Consider the following 17,071-nt stretch of genomic DNA (forward strand, 5'->3'; position numbering starts at 1 on the left):
AAATTGGCTGCTGGATACAAGAAGGTAAAGGGAAGGGGAAATAAGGGAAATGCTTGGGAAGGAAAAGGAGGAGGAAGAAGTAAGGGGAATAAAAGGGGGGGCAAAGAGGGAAAAAAACATTTCACTTTGAGAAAAATTGGTAAAAACAACTCTTGCTTGTCCTTGCCTAGATATAGTAACTCCCAAAAGAATAATAAGGTGGAGGATCAAAGTGGTTTGTCTTTCAAGGTAGGGGTAAATGGTTGGTTATGTTCCCTACTTCAATATACACGAGGGATGTCCAAACGTGTTCAACTGGTTCAGATCCCGATAAGAATAAGATGAGTAATCTTAGAATAGTTTCTGTAAACATCTGTGACCTGACCGATGCTATGAAGAGACAAAAGGTTGCACAAGGGCTACGCTTGTTGGAGGCCGACATCGTCTGTCTCCAAGAAACGCATATCGAGGGAGCGCAGATACACCTATTGGACTCGCTGGGAAATAAAGTTATTGGGGGAACTTCCCAAGGTGCACGTGTGAAAGGAGTAGCGATTATGGCTAAAAAGAAGCATTCAGTGAAAATCTGATCCCCTAGGGAGATGGGTTATAGCTGAATGTTGCTTACCCCTTAAATCTGCTTTCACCTCACGGGCCTACGAATAAAACTGATTTCAATGTACCAGCGGGGCAATTTTAACACACTTGCACCATCCTTTTTAGGCCCACACACCCACATGCACAAGTGTATGAGGGCACTAATTTCTAAAGGAGAAATTCCCCCACCTTCATCAGACTGGTAGCAGATATAGAGACCATTTTGTAACGTTTGTTCTATGTAACCAAGTAGGTTAGAGTTTTCTCTTTTAGGAACAGTCACCAACCAGTGATTACATATTAGTTCTTGAGAGCATTGGTACCGGACCTAATTTTTCTTTAACGCTCCCCATCCCCCCTCTTTTAGTGTTTAGTGAGAGGCATATTTCTCTTGCAACAGAGAATTTGCATTTCGATTGTTATTCCCCAAAAATGAGCTTAAAGGACATAAGGCCAGATGTAGCAAGCGAAATAGCGATGGCAAATGCTGAAATTCGCAGAATATCAGCGTTTGCAATCGCAATTGAGCTCTGTGCTATGTAGGTAGGCAAATACCTAATAGCTAAATAAGGAATCGCAAAAATTGCGATCCCTTAATTTGCGCAAGCATTAAGGAAATCGCAATTTGCAATTCCCTAAATGCTATGCTAGCAGGCATCGCAAATTGCGATAATGCTTTGAGGAATCGCAAATTACCACAAATTTCAAGTTGGTGGTAAGTTGTGATTTCCTTTGAAAAAGCACTTTTTTGCTTTTTTTAAAGTGCCATGTGGCACACATACATTCCCTTAGGGCATGTGTGTGTGTCACATGTGCACACATTCACAATTCAGGGGTGCAACAGGGTGTCCTTCTGGAACCCTTGCACCCTTGAAATTGTGCGAGCAATTTGCGAGTACCTACTGGGTACTCGCAAATTGCACGCGCAATTCACATTCGGAATGAATGGGAAGCCATTCCTTATTTGCAACTCGCAATTTGTGAGTCGCAAATAAGGAACGTGTAGGAATCGCAAAAATTATTGCAATTCCTACCTACATAGCATTTTGTGAATCCTTAATAGCGATTCCCTAAAAATCGCTATTAAGGACTCGCTAAACTGCTTTTACCTACATCTGGCCCATAATTTATTAACTATAGTGCCCATTCTTTTTTAGATTTCTTTAATCATAAAAGTCTGAGACTTTGTAAGAGTACAATTGTATACTGCTGGGGGTGGGGTGGGTGGGGAGTTAACGAGCTAGCACAGATCTGGCACACTAATTTTTTATTAACAATTTAACTATCTATAACGCCAGAGTGCATAGCAGCTGCATAACAACCATGAGCATAGCCCGCTAAAGAACACCACCCGTTGAGGAAGGAGAGAAATCTTGACTCACTATCATTACGCTCAATACGTTGAGCCCAGCTGGACAACTAAGGGGAAAAGGAGGACATTTTTTTGGGGGGGTGGGTTCCCAAAATTCAGGTTCTGAGTGATAAAAGTCATCTAGGTATCAGGCTGCATGACTGTGCACCACAAAGTAGCCTGTGCTCCAGAGAGAATGATGTCTGAGGTACACACACATGCATGTTAAGTTTCTACAATTTGTGTTGATTTTTATTTAAACATCCTGTACTTCTTAGGAACCCAACAGCTGACACGTTTCGAACTCTTGTACTTTTTCAAGGATTAGGTAATATGTTGGCAGTAATGGATGTTGAATATGAAAAAAATGTCTTTTGTGTGACTTTATAAAATGAACCTCTAAGTCCTTTAACAAATCCAGACATTCATAGGAGCTCTCTGTCAGTCATATGTTCTTCCTGCTACTAAACATTCATGCCTGTCCCCATCTTTCTTACTACCTGGTATCTTTTTTCATGGATTGATGAACAAGTTACTTACCTTCGGTAACGATATATCTGTAAGAAACATTCGTAGTGATAGATTCCTTACCTTACCTTCTACCCAGAGTGCTGAAGAAGATCAGGCGCGACCGGGCCCAAGTAATTCCTGTGACTCCGGACTGGGCTCGAAGAGTATGGTATTCCGAGCTACTCAGTATGACCATCGATCCCCCGATCCGACTGCCTCTTCGGGAGGATTTTCTGTTGCAGCAGCAGGGGACGGTCCTCCACCCGAACCTGTCCAGTCTCCACCTCCTTGCGTGGAGATTGAGCGCCAGCAGTTGATTCCTTTTGACTTGCCTCCTGAAGTTTGTAATGTTATTCTGGCGGCCAGGCGGACCTCCACTAAGTTGGTATACGCCTGCAGGTGGAACAAATTTGTGGCATGGTGCACAGCAAAAGCTGTGGATCCCCTTTCTGCCCCTATTTCAGAAGTCCTTTTGGTTCTTCTTTCTTTGGCCCAGCAGGGCTCTGCTCTGGGCAATATCAAGGGCTACCTTTCTGCTATTTTGGCCTTTCCAGGCTTCCTTATCAGCCCTCTCTCTTCAAGTCCCCTGTTGTAAATAGATACCTCAAAGACATTACTCTCCTTTTCCCTCCTATTCCTTTTGTGATGCCACAGTGGGACTTGAATCTGGTTCTCACATATTTAATGTGTGCTCCCTTTGAGCCTCTTCACAATTGCCCTCTACGTCTCTTGACTCTAAAGACTGCTTTCCTGGTTGCCATCACCTCCGCTAGGAGAGTGAGTGAGCTCCAGGCTCTTTCTTGTAAACCTCCTTTTCTATCTGTCCATCTGGACAAGGTTGTGCTCAGAAACCCGTCCATCCTTTTTGCCAAAAGTTGTCACTGCTTTTCACATCGGGCACTTTGCCCACCTTCTTTACACCTCCTTCTAGAGACGAAGAGAGGCTCCACCGTCTGGACCCAAAACGTGCGCTCTCGTTTTACTTGAACCATGAACAACAGTTCCGGGTGGATGACCAGCTCTTTGTTGGCTACGTTGGCGCAAAGAATGGTCGGGCCGTACGACTATTTCCGGTTGGGTCGTCTTGTGTATTAAAATCTGTTATTCTCTGGCTAAGAAGGAGCCTCCAGGTGGGCTGCGCGCCCATTCCACCAGGGTGTCGGCAGCCACTACAACATTGGGACGTGGTGTCCCCCTGCAAGACATCTGTCAGGCAGCTACGTGGGCCTCACTGCACACTTTTACTAAGCAAAATCGCCTGGACAGCCAAGTTCGAAGAGACGGCTTCTTTGGCTGTTCTGTTCTCCTGGACTTCCCGGTGTGATCTTGGTTCACAGACCCACCACTGGGATTGGTATTGCTGGGGTATCTCTTCTAAACTAAGGAATCTATCACTATGTGTTTCTTTCAGATGAACAAGTTACTCACCTTCCGTAATGATATATCTGTAAGAAACATTAGTAGTGATACATTCCTTAACGCCCCACTCTTCCTCCCCGTTCTGCATACTGATTTCTAGGGTTAAGGTCATCCCTTTCAGGGCCCTAGTTTCAAGGCAACAGTGGTCAGTATCTTGTATGGCTCTGCGTTCCTGGCGCGGAAAGTCGTGTACAGAACTGATGTCAGCGCGCGAGCACGGCGTCTAAGTAGCTGCCGCAACGTCATCTCGGTGACCACAACGCCAACGATGGACGTGGAGCCGCACAAAGCCAACTTCCGACTCGCAGGGGTACTGCTGACGAAAACTTTCTGGATCCAGTCTTAAGCCTGGGGTTAATTCTAAGGTAAGGAACCTATCAATATGTGTTTCTTTCAGATTAAGTGTGACTACTTTATAGCGTTTCCTCACATGGATTTCATAATCTAACTTAGCAGGGTGCTCATTTGTCAACAGACCCAGCGTCCACCAAACGCTACTGAAGAGGTGGAGGATCTGATCTGTTTAGAAGTGAAAGAAAAACCATTGATAATGACCAGCTGTAGTTAACAAAAAGTGCAACAAAAGCATGTTACTTCAAGTATAGAGTTTCCAACTACAAGGCAAATGAGAATTTTCATTACCTTCTCTTCAATCAGCAAAAAAAACACATGCAGTTCTTCCTTGGTATTAAACTCCAGCATGAACATTTTAGAAGAAGCAATCCATTTGAATTCAGCTCATATGAGGGCAGGTTTTGTTGCCACTGGAATGTGGGGTTTACCCCCAAATAAAAAATGTATTTGCTATCCTTAATTGAAATCTGACGCGGACTCTAGCACTGACTGCAGAATTTCTACACAAAAATCCTGTCTATTTCGTGCCCTAAGGCCACCTCCTTTTGCAGTACTTTCTCTTAAACTTCACCCTAAAAATTAAAAGAAGCCCTAAATCCAAACTGTTAAACCCCTTCTTCCACCACAAGGGTCTCTGGCTCTCTAAACCACTTCCCTGTTTATATGAAATCTGCTCCCTGGGCCAGGACCCAGAACCGCAACGGCCTTCCCCCTGCAAGGACTGGAGCCAAAAGTGTAGGACAAGCTTCGGAATAAATGTGAGCATATCCTACCAGTCTCATTTGGATGTCTGAGTTAAAAGACGGCAGTCCTTTGCCCTGCCCACTGTACCACTGGAACGCCTTAGAGATTCATGTGAAGTGGCCAGTAATTGACAACTCCACTATTTTCCGGGACCATGAGGCCAAGAAATTGTGCACTGTAGCACAGGGCTACTAAAGTCAGTGGGGAATGTGTATTGAGCCTCTGGAGGCGAGCAGCGTAGCAAAACTGTTTTTATTCCAGATTCAGCTCAGGCAACACAAACTACATTGTATAAGGGTAAGTTACTTACCTGTAATCCTAGTTCTCTTCCAGGGGTATCCTCATCAAAGTCATAAGCACTGAATATTCCCGCCCATGTGCGGGGACCCCGGAAATAATAAAATTATATATGTAAAAAACATACATATATACAGCTCTGTATATGTATAAACATATATCATTTTTTCCAAGCAAATGCAGCTCCCATAAAAGGCTAGGCAATGTAAATATACACATCCAATAACACATATATATATATATGTATATATAAAGGTATAACAATACACCTAAATCTCTCTTTTTTTTTTTTTTTTTTTTTTTTTAATGAGGTAAACACTCATGAGAAAGAAAAAACAAAGAGAACAAACTGTGGAAAAACACAGATGCACAACACATTGCCAGCCTGCAGGCTGCATTGCAATATAATACCATAGAGACTAAAAAGCCCTGTACAGGTAAAAACTGGCCCCGTGCCTTTAAGGCAGCCCTGACTTCCATATCCCATCATGCCTCAGGGGTGACAGTTAGGTCAGTTGTTCTTTGCGGGACCGTAGTCCTAAACACAAAGATATATCCTTTCCATAATGAATAATACACTTCCCTTCATTTGCCTGGGGAGGTGGGTGGGTTGCTTATGACTTTGATGAGGATACCCCTGGAAGAGAACTAGGATTACAGGTAAGTAACTTACCCTTCTCTTCCAGGGGATCCTCATCAATAGTCATAAGCACTGAATAGAGTAGGAAGCTCCCCTTCCACCTGCAGGCAAATGAAACAAAGGTTGTACCACTCATGGAGAAAGAGAATCATGAAAATGATTATGCATGGAACAGATTCCTCAAGGAGGCTTGTCCTACTTGAGTGTCTGCTCTGGTGTCCGAATCCAGACAATAGTGCCTGGTAAACGTGTGGACAGATCTCCAAGTGGCTGCCTTGCAGATCTCGGAGAGTGGGACATTATTGAGAAAAGCCGCTTTAGGGCGCGCCCCCAATGGTTTCTGAGCCAGTTGGTAGGCCAATGTAATACTTGAAACAATCCACCTAGCAATGGAACGTTTGGAAGCCGCAAAGCCCATACGGACAACCCCATAGTTCACAAACAATTGAACAGATTTCCTGACATTCTTAGTCCTATCTAGGTAGAATTTCAGGACCCTTTTGACATCTAGAGAATGCAACGCCCTCTCTGCTGGAGAGGAGGGGTTGGGAAAAAAAGTTGGTAAGGAGATGGTTTGGTTTACATGAAACTCCGATACCACCTTGGGTAGGAACGAAGGATGAGTTCTCATCACAACCCTATTCAGATGAAAAATAGTGTAGGGCTCTTTAGAACAGAGGGCCTGTATCTCACTGACCCTCCGTGCTGAAGTGATGGCTATTAAAAATGCTGTCTTCCATGTGAGGTGCTGTAGGGTCGCCTTATGAATAGGCTCAAAAGGAGAACCCATGAGCTTCGACAGAACCAAGTTTAGCTCCCAGGAAGGAGAGGGAGGTCTAACAGGGGGATAGACTTTCTTGAGTCCTTGCAAGAAATCCTTCACTACCTGCACTTTAAAAAATGACTGCTGTGAAGGCGAACGCCTGTATGCTGTTATGGCTGCTAGGTGAACCTTTATGGATGAAAATTTCAACCCTGCCCTCGCTAAATGTAGAAGATAGGGCAAAATTACATCCTCCTGGCATTTAGTGGGATCATAATGATGCTGAGCATACCATATATAAAACCTTTTCCACTTACAGAAGTAGGAGTGTCTTGTCGAAGGCCTCCTGGCTTCCTTCAGTATGGACATACACTCCTGGGGAAGGTTCAGATGGCCATACTGGAGGACTTCAGGAGCCATGCTGTTAAGCTCAGCGAGGGAAGGCTGGGATGGTAAATCTTCCCCCGCATCTTGGACAACAAGTCCGGCCTGCACGGCAGCCGCTTGTGGGGGCGGATCGACATGTGTAGGAGATCCGTGTACCACCACTGCCTCGGCCAGTCCGGTGCTATGAGGATCATCTTGGCAGATGAATTCTGCAACTTGGTCACCACCTTGGGGATTAGTGGGAGAGGCGGAAAAGCGTACACAAATGTCATTGACCAATTGATCAAAAGGGCATTCCCTAGGGATCCTGGTCGATGGTATCTTGAGGCGAAGCCTTGGCATTTTGTGTTTTGCTCGTCCGCGAAGAGGTCCACTTGCGGACGCCCCCATTCCCCAAAGATGTCTTCTAACACCTCGTCGTTGATTACCCAGTCCTCTGGCTCTTGAAAATGCCGACTGAGCAAGTCCGCTTGCACGTTGAGTTCTCCTGGTAGGTGCACCGCTTTCAATGAGATGTTCCTTGCTAGGATCCAGTGCCACAGGGACTGAGCTTCCAGCGAGAGCGTTCTGGATCGAGTACCCCCCTGCTTGTTCAGGTAGTACATTGTGGTGGTATTGTCCGTCTGCACTAGAATGGTACTCGTCGTTATCGCCGGTAGGAACGCTTTGAGGGCTAGGTGGACTGCCCTGAGCTCCAGCATGTTGATGTGGTACAAGCGCTCGCTGCTGGACCACTGTCCCTGAGTTTGCAGGGACCCAAAATGCGCACCCCATCCCTGAAGGGATGCGTCGGTGATTAAGGTCTGAGTTGGAGGCTCCTGATGAAAGGGGATCCCCACTTGTAGATTCCTTAGCTTCAGCCACCACTTGACTGACTGTTTGGCTGCAGAGGAGAGACAAACCTTTTCTTCCCACAGGGAGTTCCTTTGATCCCATTTGTCCTCGAGATCTTGCTGGAGAGGACGCATCCTTAGCCTGGCATTGGGCACTAGGAAGATGCAGGATGCCATGGCCCCTAGCAGAGAAGAGATTTGCCTTGCCGACGACAGATTGTTGGATATAATCTGCCTGCCTTTTAGCATAATGGATGACTGTCTTTCCTCCGAAGGAAACACTTTTCCTACTACTGAGTCTATAGTTGCGCCCAGGTAGTGGATCCTCTGTGTTGGTGAAAAATTGGACTTTTTGGCATTCACTCTGAGACCCAACTTGCAACATAAGTTTAGGCATAGCGACAGCTGTGACCGCACATTCTGTGGTGATGAGCCCTTTATTAGCCAGTCGTCTAGGTAGGGATAGACGAAGACTCCTGCGCGCCTCAGAGCAGCCGCTACTACTGCCACGCATTTTGTGAATACTCGAGGAGCTGACTTCAGGCCAAATGGGAGGACTTTGAACTGATAGTGAGAGTTGCCTACCACAAACCTGAGAAATTTTCGATGATTCCTTAGGATGGGAATATGGAAATATGCATCCTGAAGGTCCAGTGAACACATCCAATCGCCCATCCGGAGAAGAGGATATATTTGGTGGAGCGCCAGCATGCGAAACTTTTCCTTCCTTATGTGTTTGTTCAGTATCCGTAGGTCTAAAATGGGTCTGAACTCTACCTTCACACTCCTCTTTTGAATGAGAAAGTATCTGGAGTAAACTCATTTTCCCCTTTGGTTTATGGGTACTTTCTCTATTGAAGATTTGAGTAGAAGCGTAGCTACCTCTTCTCTGAGCTGCTTTAGATGCTGGGATGAATTTACAGGAGGAATCGATGGGGGGTGACTTCTGAAACGAAGCGAGTACCCATGACGCAGTATATTCAGTACCCACTTGTCCTTTGTGATGGACTGCCACTCTGGAAGATGATGTGCAACACTTCCTCCCACCGGAGCGGTGGACAGCATCGGAGGAAGCGGCTTCTCATTGCTTCCCCGGAGCTTTGTTTCCAGCATTAGACTGCCTGTTGTTACCCCGTCCCCTGGATGGCTTGCGGGACTGGTATTGCTGTTTCTTTTGACCTTGCTGGTCCTGGTTCTTTTACCAATGAGGGGTTTGAACCCTCTGTTGGTAACTGCGCCTGTCATTTCCCTTGCGGCGTCGAAACTCTTTTCTCTTTTCAAGCCCGACAGCTTTCATGGTCTCCAGCTCTGCCTTCATACGGGCCATTTCTTCGTCTGCATGGGACCCAAAAAGAGAACTACCGGAGAAAGGCAGATTTAATATTCTTGCCTGCGCTTCCGGTTTCAAGGCCGTCAATCTAAGCCAGGATGATCTTCTGGCTGTGACTCCGTGTGCATATTCATGCGCTGCCAGTGTTGCCCCGTCCGCCGCTGCACTTATGATCTGGTTAGAAACCAGACTTCCCTCATGCAAGATTTCTTCAAAGTCCCGTCTGTCCTCTGATGGAACTTTGTCAATGAACCTCTGAAGAGAGTCCCATAATGACCTATCATAGCGCCCCAGAAGCGCCGAGGCACTGGCCACCTTTAAGCTTGAGGATGCTGAGCCGCAAACTTTTCTCCCCCAGGAGTCTTGTGTCTTACTGTCCTTATCTGGTGGCACCGTTGAAGACCCAGCTACTGCATGTGTCTTCCTGGCAGCGGCGGTGATGACAGAGTCCGGTGGAGGATCTGATTTTAGGAATAGAGGATCCTCCGGAGCTGGACGGTACTTTTTTAGAATTCTCGCCGGCGCCGTTTTGGTGGTTGCTGGTGTGAGAAAAATATCCATTACTGGTTGCAACAAACCAGGGACTAATGGCAATAACGGACGTGACACTGTGCGTTCATGAAGAGTTTCGAAGATTATGGATGAAGTGGTCTCCTGAACCGGCATAGGGATATTTAATTTTGTAGCTCCTCTACACAACACTTCCTGAAACGTAGAAATATCATCTACCGGAGATACCCTAGAAGGTGGCGTCTCCGAGAGTGTCGGTGAATAATCCCTTTTGGATGATCTGGAAGAAGGGGAGGTAGAAGGGGTTCTACGGCGCCTTTTCTCTGATCTGGTCGACTGTCTTCTGCGGGAGGAAGACCTGGATCGCCTCCTTGGTGCTCGAGAGTGACCTCGGGATTCTCTTCCCCGAGATCTTGGTCTGATAGGTGTCGCTGGGAATTCCATGCCCCTTAATCTTGTTAGCGATGCCCTTATTGCGTTGGGCATAGCAGAGTCCTGAGGCATTTCCCTTACGGGACTTTGAGGTACCGCATTGTCCTCCTCCTGCGAACTTTCTCTTGCAGGTACTGGAGATTGATGCACCAACTCTGGCGATTCGGATCTTGAACCTGAGCCCTCTGATCCTGAAGGCGAGATCGATATGAGACGCGGTGACTCAGGAGTTGTATATATCAGTCTATGAGGAGATTTTCGCCTTGAGACTGGTCGAATCGTGAGGCGAACATGTGACACCTCCTGCGTACCCTCAGCAGAGGTGTGCCTCGACGGTGATAGGCCTATCACCGGAGATCTTTGACTCGAATCCTCGAGGCTCAGAGCTTCTTGTCTCGACGTCGAGATTATCTTCGACGGAGGCTTTATGTACCTCTCCAAAGCCATGGAGACCTGTGAGGACGGAGGCACCTGCCTCGACGTCGACTCCGACGGAGGCACCTGCCTCGACGTCGACTCCGACGGAGGCCTCTGCCTCGACGTCGGTCTTGACGGAGGCGCTTGCCTCGACGTCGACTCCGACGGAGGCTCCTGCCTCGACGTCGGCCTTGACGGAGGCGTCTGCCTCGACGTCGTTCTTGACGGAGACTTCTGTCTCGACGTCGAATGCTCCGACGACGTCGAAAGCCTCTTCGCCGACGAACGATGTTTCCTCGACGGCGATCTTGATCTTGACGGCGATCTTGGTCTCGACGTCGACTGTGGTGGAGATCGCCTACGTACTTCTTGCGACGTCGACTGATGTCTCGCCGACCTCGACGTCGAACGATGTCTTTCCTTCGATGACGAACGATATCTCTGTGCAGACGTCGATCGATCTTCTCTTGACGTCGACAGATGCTTTTTCGACGTTGAACTGTGGCGCCGAGTCCTCGACGCCGAGCCTTTAGACGCCGTCGACGTCGAACGCATTCGCTTCGACGCTGAATCTAAAGTCGACGATGATTTTCTCTTTGCAGCATGACTTCCCCTTGACTCCTCACCTCTCCGCGACGATCCAGCCGCTGGAGTCTTCGACGCCGAGCCCGACGTCGATGGGGAGCAAACAGGGACCAACTGCTTCGACGTCGAACGTTCTGCTAGGCCGTACAGCCTAATCCTCTCTCTCTCCTTTAAAGTCCTTTTGGAAAGGTCTTCACAATGATGGCATTTTGCTGGAGAGTGAGAGTCCGGCAGACAGAAAAAACACACCTCATGTGTGTCTGAAGCTGCCTTCTTTTTTCCACAAGATGGACATGGAACAAATAAAGAAGGCATTTTTCTGACAAAATAGCAAAAAAAATCAGTCAGAAAAACACAGGATACTAACTTCCTCTCAGATGTTATAAGAAGAAGTCCAAAAAATCTTAAAGTTGTAATAATTCTTGACTAAAGAGTCAAAAATGAAGAGAGCTGAATTCCAGGGTCCTGACTGAAGGAGCCGGAAAGAACAACTGACCTAACTGTCACCCCTGAGGCATGATGGGATATGGAAGTCAGGGCTGCCTTAAAGGCACGGTGCCAGTTTTTACCTGTACAGGGCTTTTTAGTCTCTATGGTATTATATTGCAATGCAGCCTGCAGGCTGGCAATGTGTTGTGCATCTGTGTTTTTCCACAGTTTGTTCTCTTTGTTTTTTGCTTTCTCATGAGTGTTTACCTCATTAAAAAAAAAAAAGAAAAAAAAAAAAAGAGATTTAGGTGTATTGTTATACCTTTATATATACATATATATATATATGTGTTATTGGATGTGTATATTTACATTGCCTAGCCTTTTATGGGAGCTGCATTTGCTTGGAAAAAATGATATATGTTTATACATATACAGAGCTGTATATATGTATGTTTTTTACATATATAATTTTATTATTTCCGGGGTCCCCGCACATGGGCGGGAATATTCAGTGCTTATGACTATTGATGAGGATCCCCTGGAAGAGAAAGGGAGTTTCCACTAAAATTATCAAAAATGTAATCTCACAATTAAATTATTTTTTGAAAACAGTGGAAAATAACTGATTCATTTTGCTGGCATTTTCCCAAGCATACATATGAAATAAATAATTTAATCCACCTATGCCTGTTCATGGAGCTGAATCCAAACAGTGAAAACTGTTTTTGTACATTTGATGTCTGTGGGGGTATACCATATTAAATGTGTAGGGTGCCGCTTTTTATATATTAAGTAACCATTCCTGGGGCAAACAAGGCATACTTTAGGAGTGACATACTAATAGGGTTTCCTGCATAGCAAAGGTACTGCTCCTTCCAATGTGCCAGTGCAGTGCAACCCAGACAGAGCCAATTGTGCTTCTGCCAACCATATATTTTTGTCACATATGTATGTGGGTGGTATAAATACATACTGAAGCCTATGTATGATGTTTAACTTCAATTCCATGGTGCATTTTCTGTACCATCTAGCACAGCCTTAGATGATAGTTAAATAAAGCTAATTAGGTAAAGCCAATGCACAGTATATGTTTTAGGGGGAGCAGCATATGGTCTATACTACTGTCTGGAAGTGGTATAATGCACAGAATCCTACAGCTAGCAAAACCTGACAGGAAAAAATAGGAGGACCACGACAAAAATGAGGCCCTTCCTTACAATGTGTTTTTTCAAGTCTGAGGTGTTGAGGGGGTTACTGAAGTTTGACAGAAATGAGACACGTGCCAAAATTGGGAGATGTCCTGTCATTCTACTTAAAGTGCATAAACTCCGAATAGGGTGACAGGGCATCAATCAATTTTAGTAGTTAACTTTGGATACCAGTTATACGTTTATGTGTTTGTAAACTCTACATGCACAAAAAATCAAGAAAAGGGTAACAATGAACTAGCTCCTGTTCCAGCGAGGATGCTTTCAGGGCTACCAAATGCACGGAATGTTACTTAAAGTGGGCCACCTTTCAGGCTTACCTTTGCCATAAGAAAACTAGTTGAAAGTCTTACCTTGACGAGTCTTTATAGTTTACATAGCTTTTGTTAAATATTGCCCCTTCCTTCTCCAGCATGGCACCTAGCTCACCTATAGGGCTAGAACTTTTGATAAGGCCTCAATGCCAATTGATATTGCTCAATTATGTGGGTAAAAATAGTAAGTAGTGGCAAATAAAACTCGAGAGAAACACGTTGGGCCCACCATCGTACTGAACAATTGTTAACTACAGAGTTTTTATAGAAACTAAATATTTTCAAGGGTGTTTACAAAATATGATACTGCCTATTTTCTGATAACACAATAACCCGAGTAGTGTAGTAGAGATGTATTCGTCCAATTGTCATGTTAGTAGAGCAGCAAAGTCTTAAAGTGATTCAGCCAGTATGTTTGGCTCAATGGCCTATGGTATATGGGCTATTCCAAGGCATTTATAAAGTCATCTTGGTCAAGTAATCTTTGGATTGAACATATGGTGTCAAATCATCCATAACGTGTGTGGCCATGCAATGTGTTTGGAAGCGGCCGGAGAGAATTCGTTTTCTATTCGATTCTGTGCAGACTGCATCACTGATGACCCCAGACCATTACCTCACACTTTGCATGACGACACTTGGCATGAGCAATTCTACACAATGTGTATCTATGAATAACCTATGCAGTCTTTTCATCGTCACTGTGATAAAGAAGGGGTCTGTCGGCCTACTTAGACACTCATTATGAATTGGCTAGATTTAGATTCAGGGGTACCAGGGCACCAGAACAGTGGTTGAAGGGGGCAGCATCTATTGGGAATGATGTTTCCAATCTTACAATTACAGTTCCCTGAAATTCCAAATGTTTTTTAATGTTACAGTTCCCCTACTTTTTGTTTTAAAAAAAAAGCGTCCCAGCCTAGATAGCACTAGCCTTCGGTGAAAGGGAAGGGAAAGAGTTCTGTTGTTCGATGAACCCAAGAAAAAGGCAGACAGAGAAAGAAGAAATACGTCTTCTCACTAGGGAGAAAGAAATGTAAATGAGTGTAATAGGTTAATCAGCACATCTAAAGGCTACTTAGGAGTTAGAATATGGGTTTAATTGATGGAGCCGTTTGAGGCTTCATGGTGACAAAGATATATTGTTTTTGAGTGGTAATGTAAGGATGTTTCTGCTGAGTTCTGGGCCTCACCCTTCTAATAAAAACTTATAAAAATACTTACACTAGGTAGTCTGGATTGAGTTATTACTAAATATATATATTTTTAACAATCTTATTGTATGCTAAACACGAAAAGACAGATTTACTAACTTTCGCATTGTAACCAAAGTTGCTGCGCTGCATTGCCTTAAAGGGAAAGGAGACAACATCATATCGGTTTTCTTCTCTCCCCGTGCGGGCGCACCTACGGTGCCTTATGCAATACAAACACCCATGCACGATAGTGCAAAGGTGTGTACCTGATGTCAAGCATAGCTTTTTTACTGGAAAGAGCCCCTTCCATTACAAATGTTATGCTTTAATACTTTTCCCACTTTGTATGTGCGGTTTACAGTGCAGCACACATTCAAAGCTGGAAAAATGTGGCATTATTTTAAAGTTGCTCCACTGTTGCACCTGCCTCGGGGAGGCGAAGGTTTTTGTTAAAAATCGCTGTCTACTAAGGTTAATAGATGGAGATTTGTGACAAAACGCATGGGTGCTTGCATGGGAATGCCCATGTACCACCCATAGTAGGCCCCTTAATGAAAAGTTGTGGAAATTGCCACTTTGCATTACTTTAGGCAACTGTCCTATGCAAATTATGTATGCATTGGAAACTAAATCCTACTGCAACACTTTGCCTTTGGGCCTAAGTTTTTCTGTGCATTTTGTTAGCCTATCTTAAACTGTGTGTAATGCAATTTTTAAAATAATAACTTGCATATTCACAGTGCTTTCAGTCACAGGACTGTGCCTCGTAGCACTATAAATACATGTCAGCACATCCCAGTGCACCAAATAGGATTCAGTTATGTGACTGGTCACACAGACCGACATAGCATTAACCAAATGAGCCTTGATACCATGAAGTAATGCATTTCCCACAGGCGACTTTAACACAGTTGCCATACTGTGTTATGTACTTCAACCTCTGCACCAGAATATCATTCAAGCCAGTATCCCTGCACCCAAATGAAGTATTATGAGGTTTAGTCCTTAGACTGATGACCAACCAAGTGGACCTGGAAATACTGGGTCATTTTCTGCTGGTTTTCCCCATTCCAGGGACAAATTAGGTGCTACTTACCATCTGCTACAAGCAGGCAGGACTAGCGCCAAGGAGTGGGGAGGCTGTGACAACCGACGGGCGCCAGGCTGTGACTCTGCTCTCAGTTCCTGCCCCCCTCCAGCCATGATTTTACTGGGTACAGATTTGCACCCAGTAAACATGCGGAGCGATGGGTGTGCAGGGAGTGACCGAGGGCTTGCATGTCATGATGGGTGTGAGCAGGACATGAGGTTGTTCAGAGCTACTGGTTACATGTTTCGGGTGGTCTGCCCAAAAAACTGTCTTTATTGACAAAAGAATACAAAGGAACACAGAAACAATTGCATTGTGTGTCCTTGGACAAACACCATTTTGAACTGCATGACTAGAGTTGGGGCCATTAGAAAATAGGAATGAAGAGTAAATAATGTATGATTCATCGGCGTCCATTTTGGTTATCATTGGGTGCTACAGCACATGCAGAGGACAATAATGTATCCAAAGCAGCTTACTTGGTTTCATAATGACACTACTAGTGCATAATTTACATCCATTGGAAAATTAAGACTTCTATATAAATGCTGCATGCTGTTGACTGAGAATCAAACATGTAGGAAAGAGGTGTGGGAAAGCAAAAGAAACACAGCTTGGTATATTCCGAAAACAACAGCTCTGTGGCCTCTTACCTTGGACTGGTGCCAGCGGCTCGTACACCACTCGATAGCCCTGCAGGATTCCATTTGCAGCTGCTGGTTCTCCCCAGGAGACATTCAGCGTTGTGGTTGTGACCTCCGAAAATGCCAGGAAGCTGGGGGTGCCTGGTACTGAAAGGACAGCGACATTGCAAACAATGTGGTCAATTTGGTCTGAGAAACACATTAAGTGCATTGAAGCGCTCTCTGTAAAGTTTATAGGAATAAACATTCCATACACAGTATTTCTTGTAGAAGACGAATTGCAACCCCAGCCTGCACATGACGAAATAACAAATTAGCTGCAATGGTGTTTTTTGGGGGAGATTTTTTAAACGAAGCGATGATACTCCACAGCTGCACCTGGGACACAGTTCATGACATCCTAAACAAGTGTTCAAGAGGGAGTGATTTCATTTGTTTTTCTGAAAACCCAAGTTGTTCAGGTTACCTGAGGAAAAAAAATGAAGAAACCCCCAGCTACTTATACAATATTTTTCAATTTTATAATACCCGGGATCTTTGCTTCTAAATTGGGGGAAATTAGATTCAGAATTCAGCTTACATTACAGTATGCCACATTTGGTGCAAGCCGACCAAAGGCTTCACAGATTATAAAGGGGAGGTCACACAATAAGTGGATTTTTGAAAAAAATAATTGAAACCACAATAATACATTTTTGTGATGAACAGCTGGAGCTCTGTACACTACTAAAACAGACACATTTACATGGTACTGGCATGCCACTGTGCCAGGTCACCCGGCTGAGATTGGAAAGTGTCAAATACTTATAACTAGTACACGGTAAGGTTTTTCAAGTGCTCAAGGGCACTCCTATCTGGTCACTGCTGTATATGTTAGTTCGCTCAGGGGTGTGTAACATCTTTACCCAGAGCCAAAGAGCCTCATGTAACCTCATAGCGCAACACAGGATGGCAAGGCGGCTTTATCCTGCTTTTGGCACTCTCTTAAATTAAGTCCCAGTGAATTAAGACCTCCAGATTTGACACACATTCACTGTGC

At 44.9% G+C, this 17,071-nt stretch overlaps 1 protein-coding gene across 2 annotated transcripts in view; it reads right to left on the bottom strand.

Annotated features, from left to right (window-relative positions):
- Positions 1-17,071, bottom strand: part of SDK1 (sidekick cell adhesion molecule 1) — a 2,285,003-nt gene that overhangs the window by 141,366 nt on the left and 2,126,566 nt on the right. For both annotated transcript variants that reach the window (XM_085629198.1, XM_085629197.1), the window contains one exon: positions 16,042-16,179. In XM_085629198.1, the coding sequence (XP_085485324.1) occupies positions 16,042-16,179 (138 nt within the window). The remainder of the gene's footprint in view (positions 1-16,041; positions 16,180-17,071) is intronic.

This window comes from Triturus cristatus, chromosome 10 (assembly GCF_964204655.1).
Source record: "Triturus cristatus chromosome 10, aTriCri1.1, whole genome shotgun sequence".
Lineage (NCBI taxonomy): Eukaryota > Metazoa > Chordata > Amphibia > Caudata > Salamandridae > Triturus > Triturus cristatus.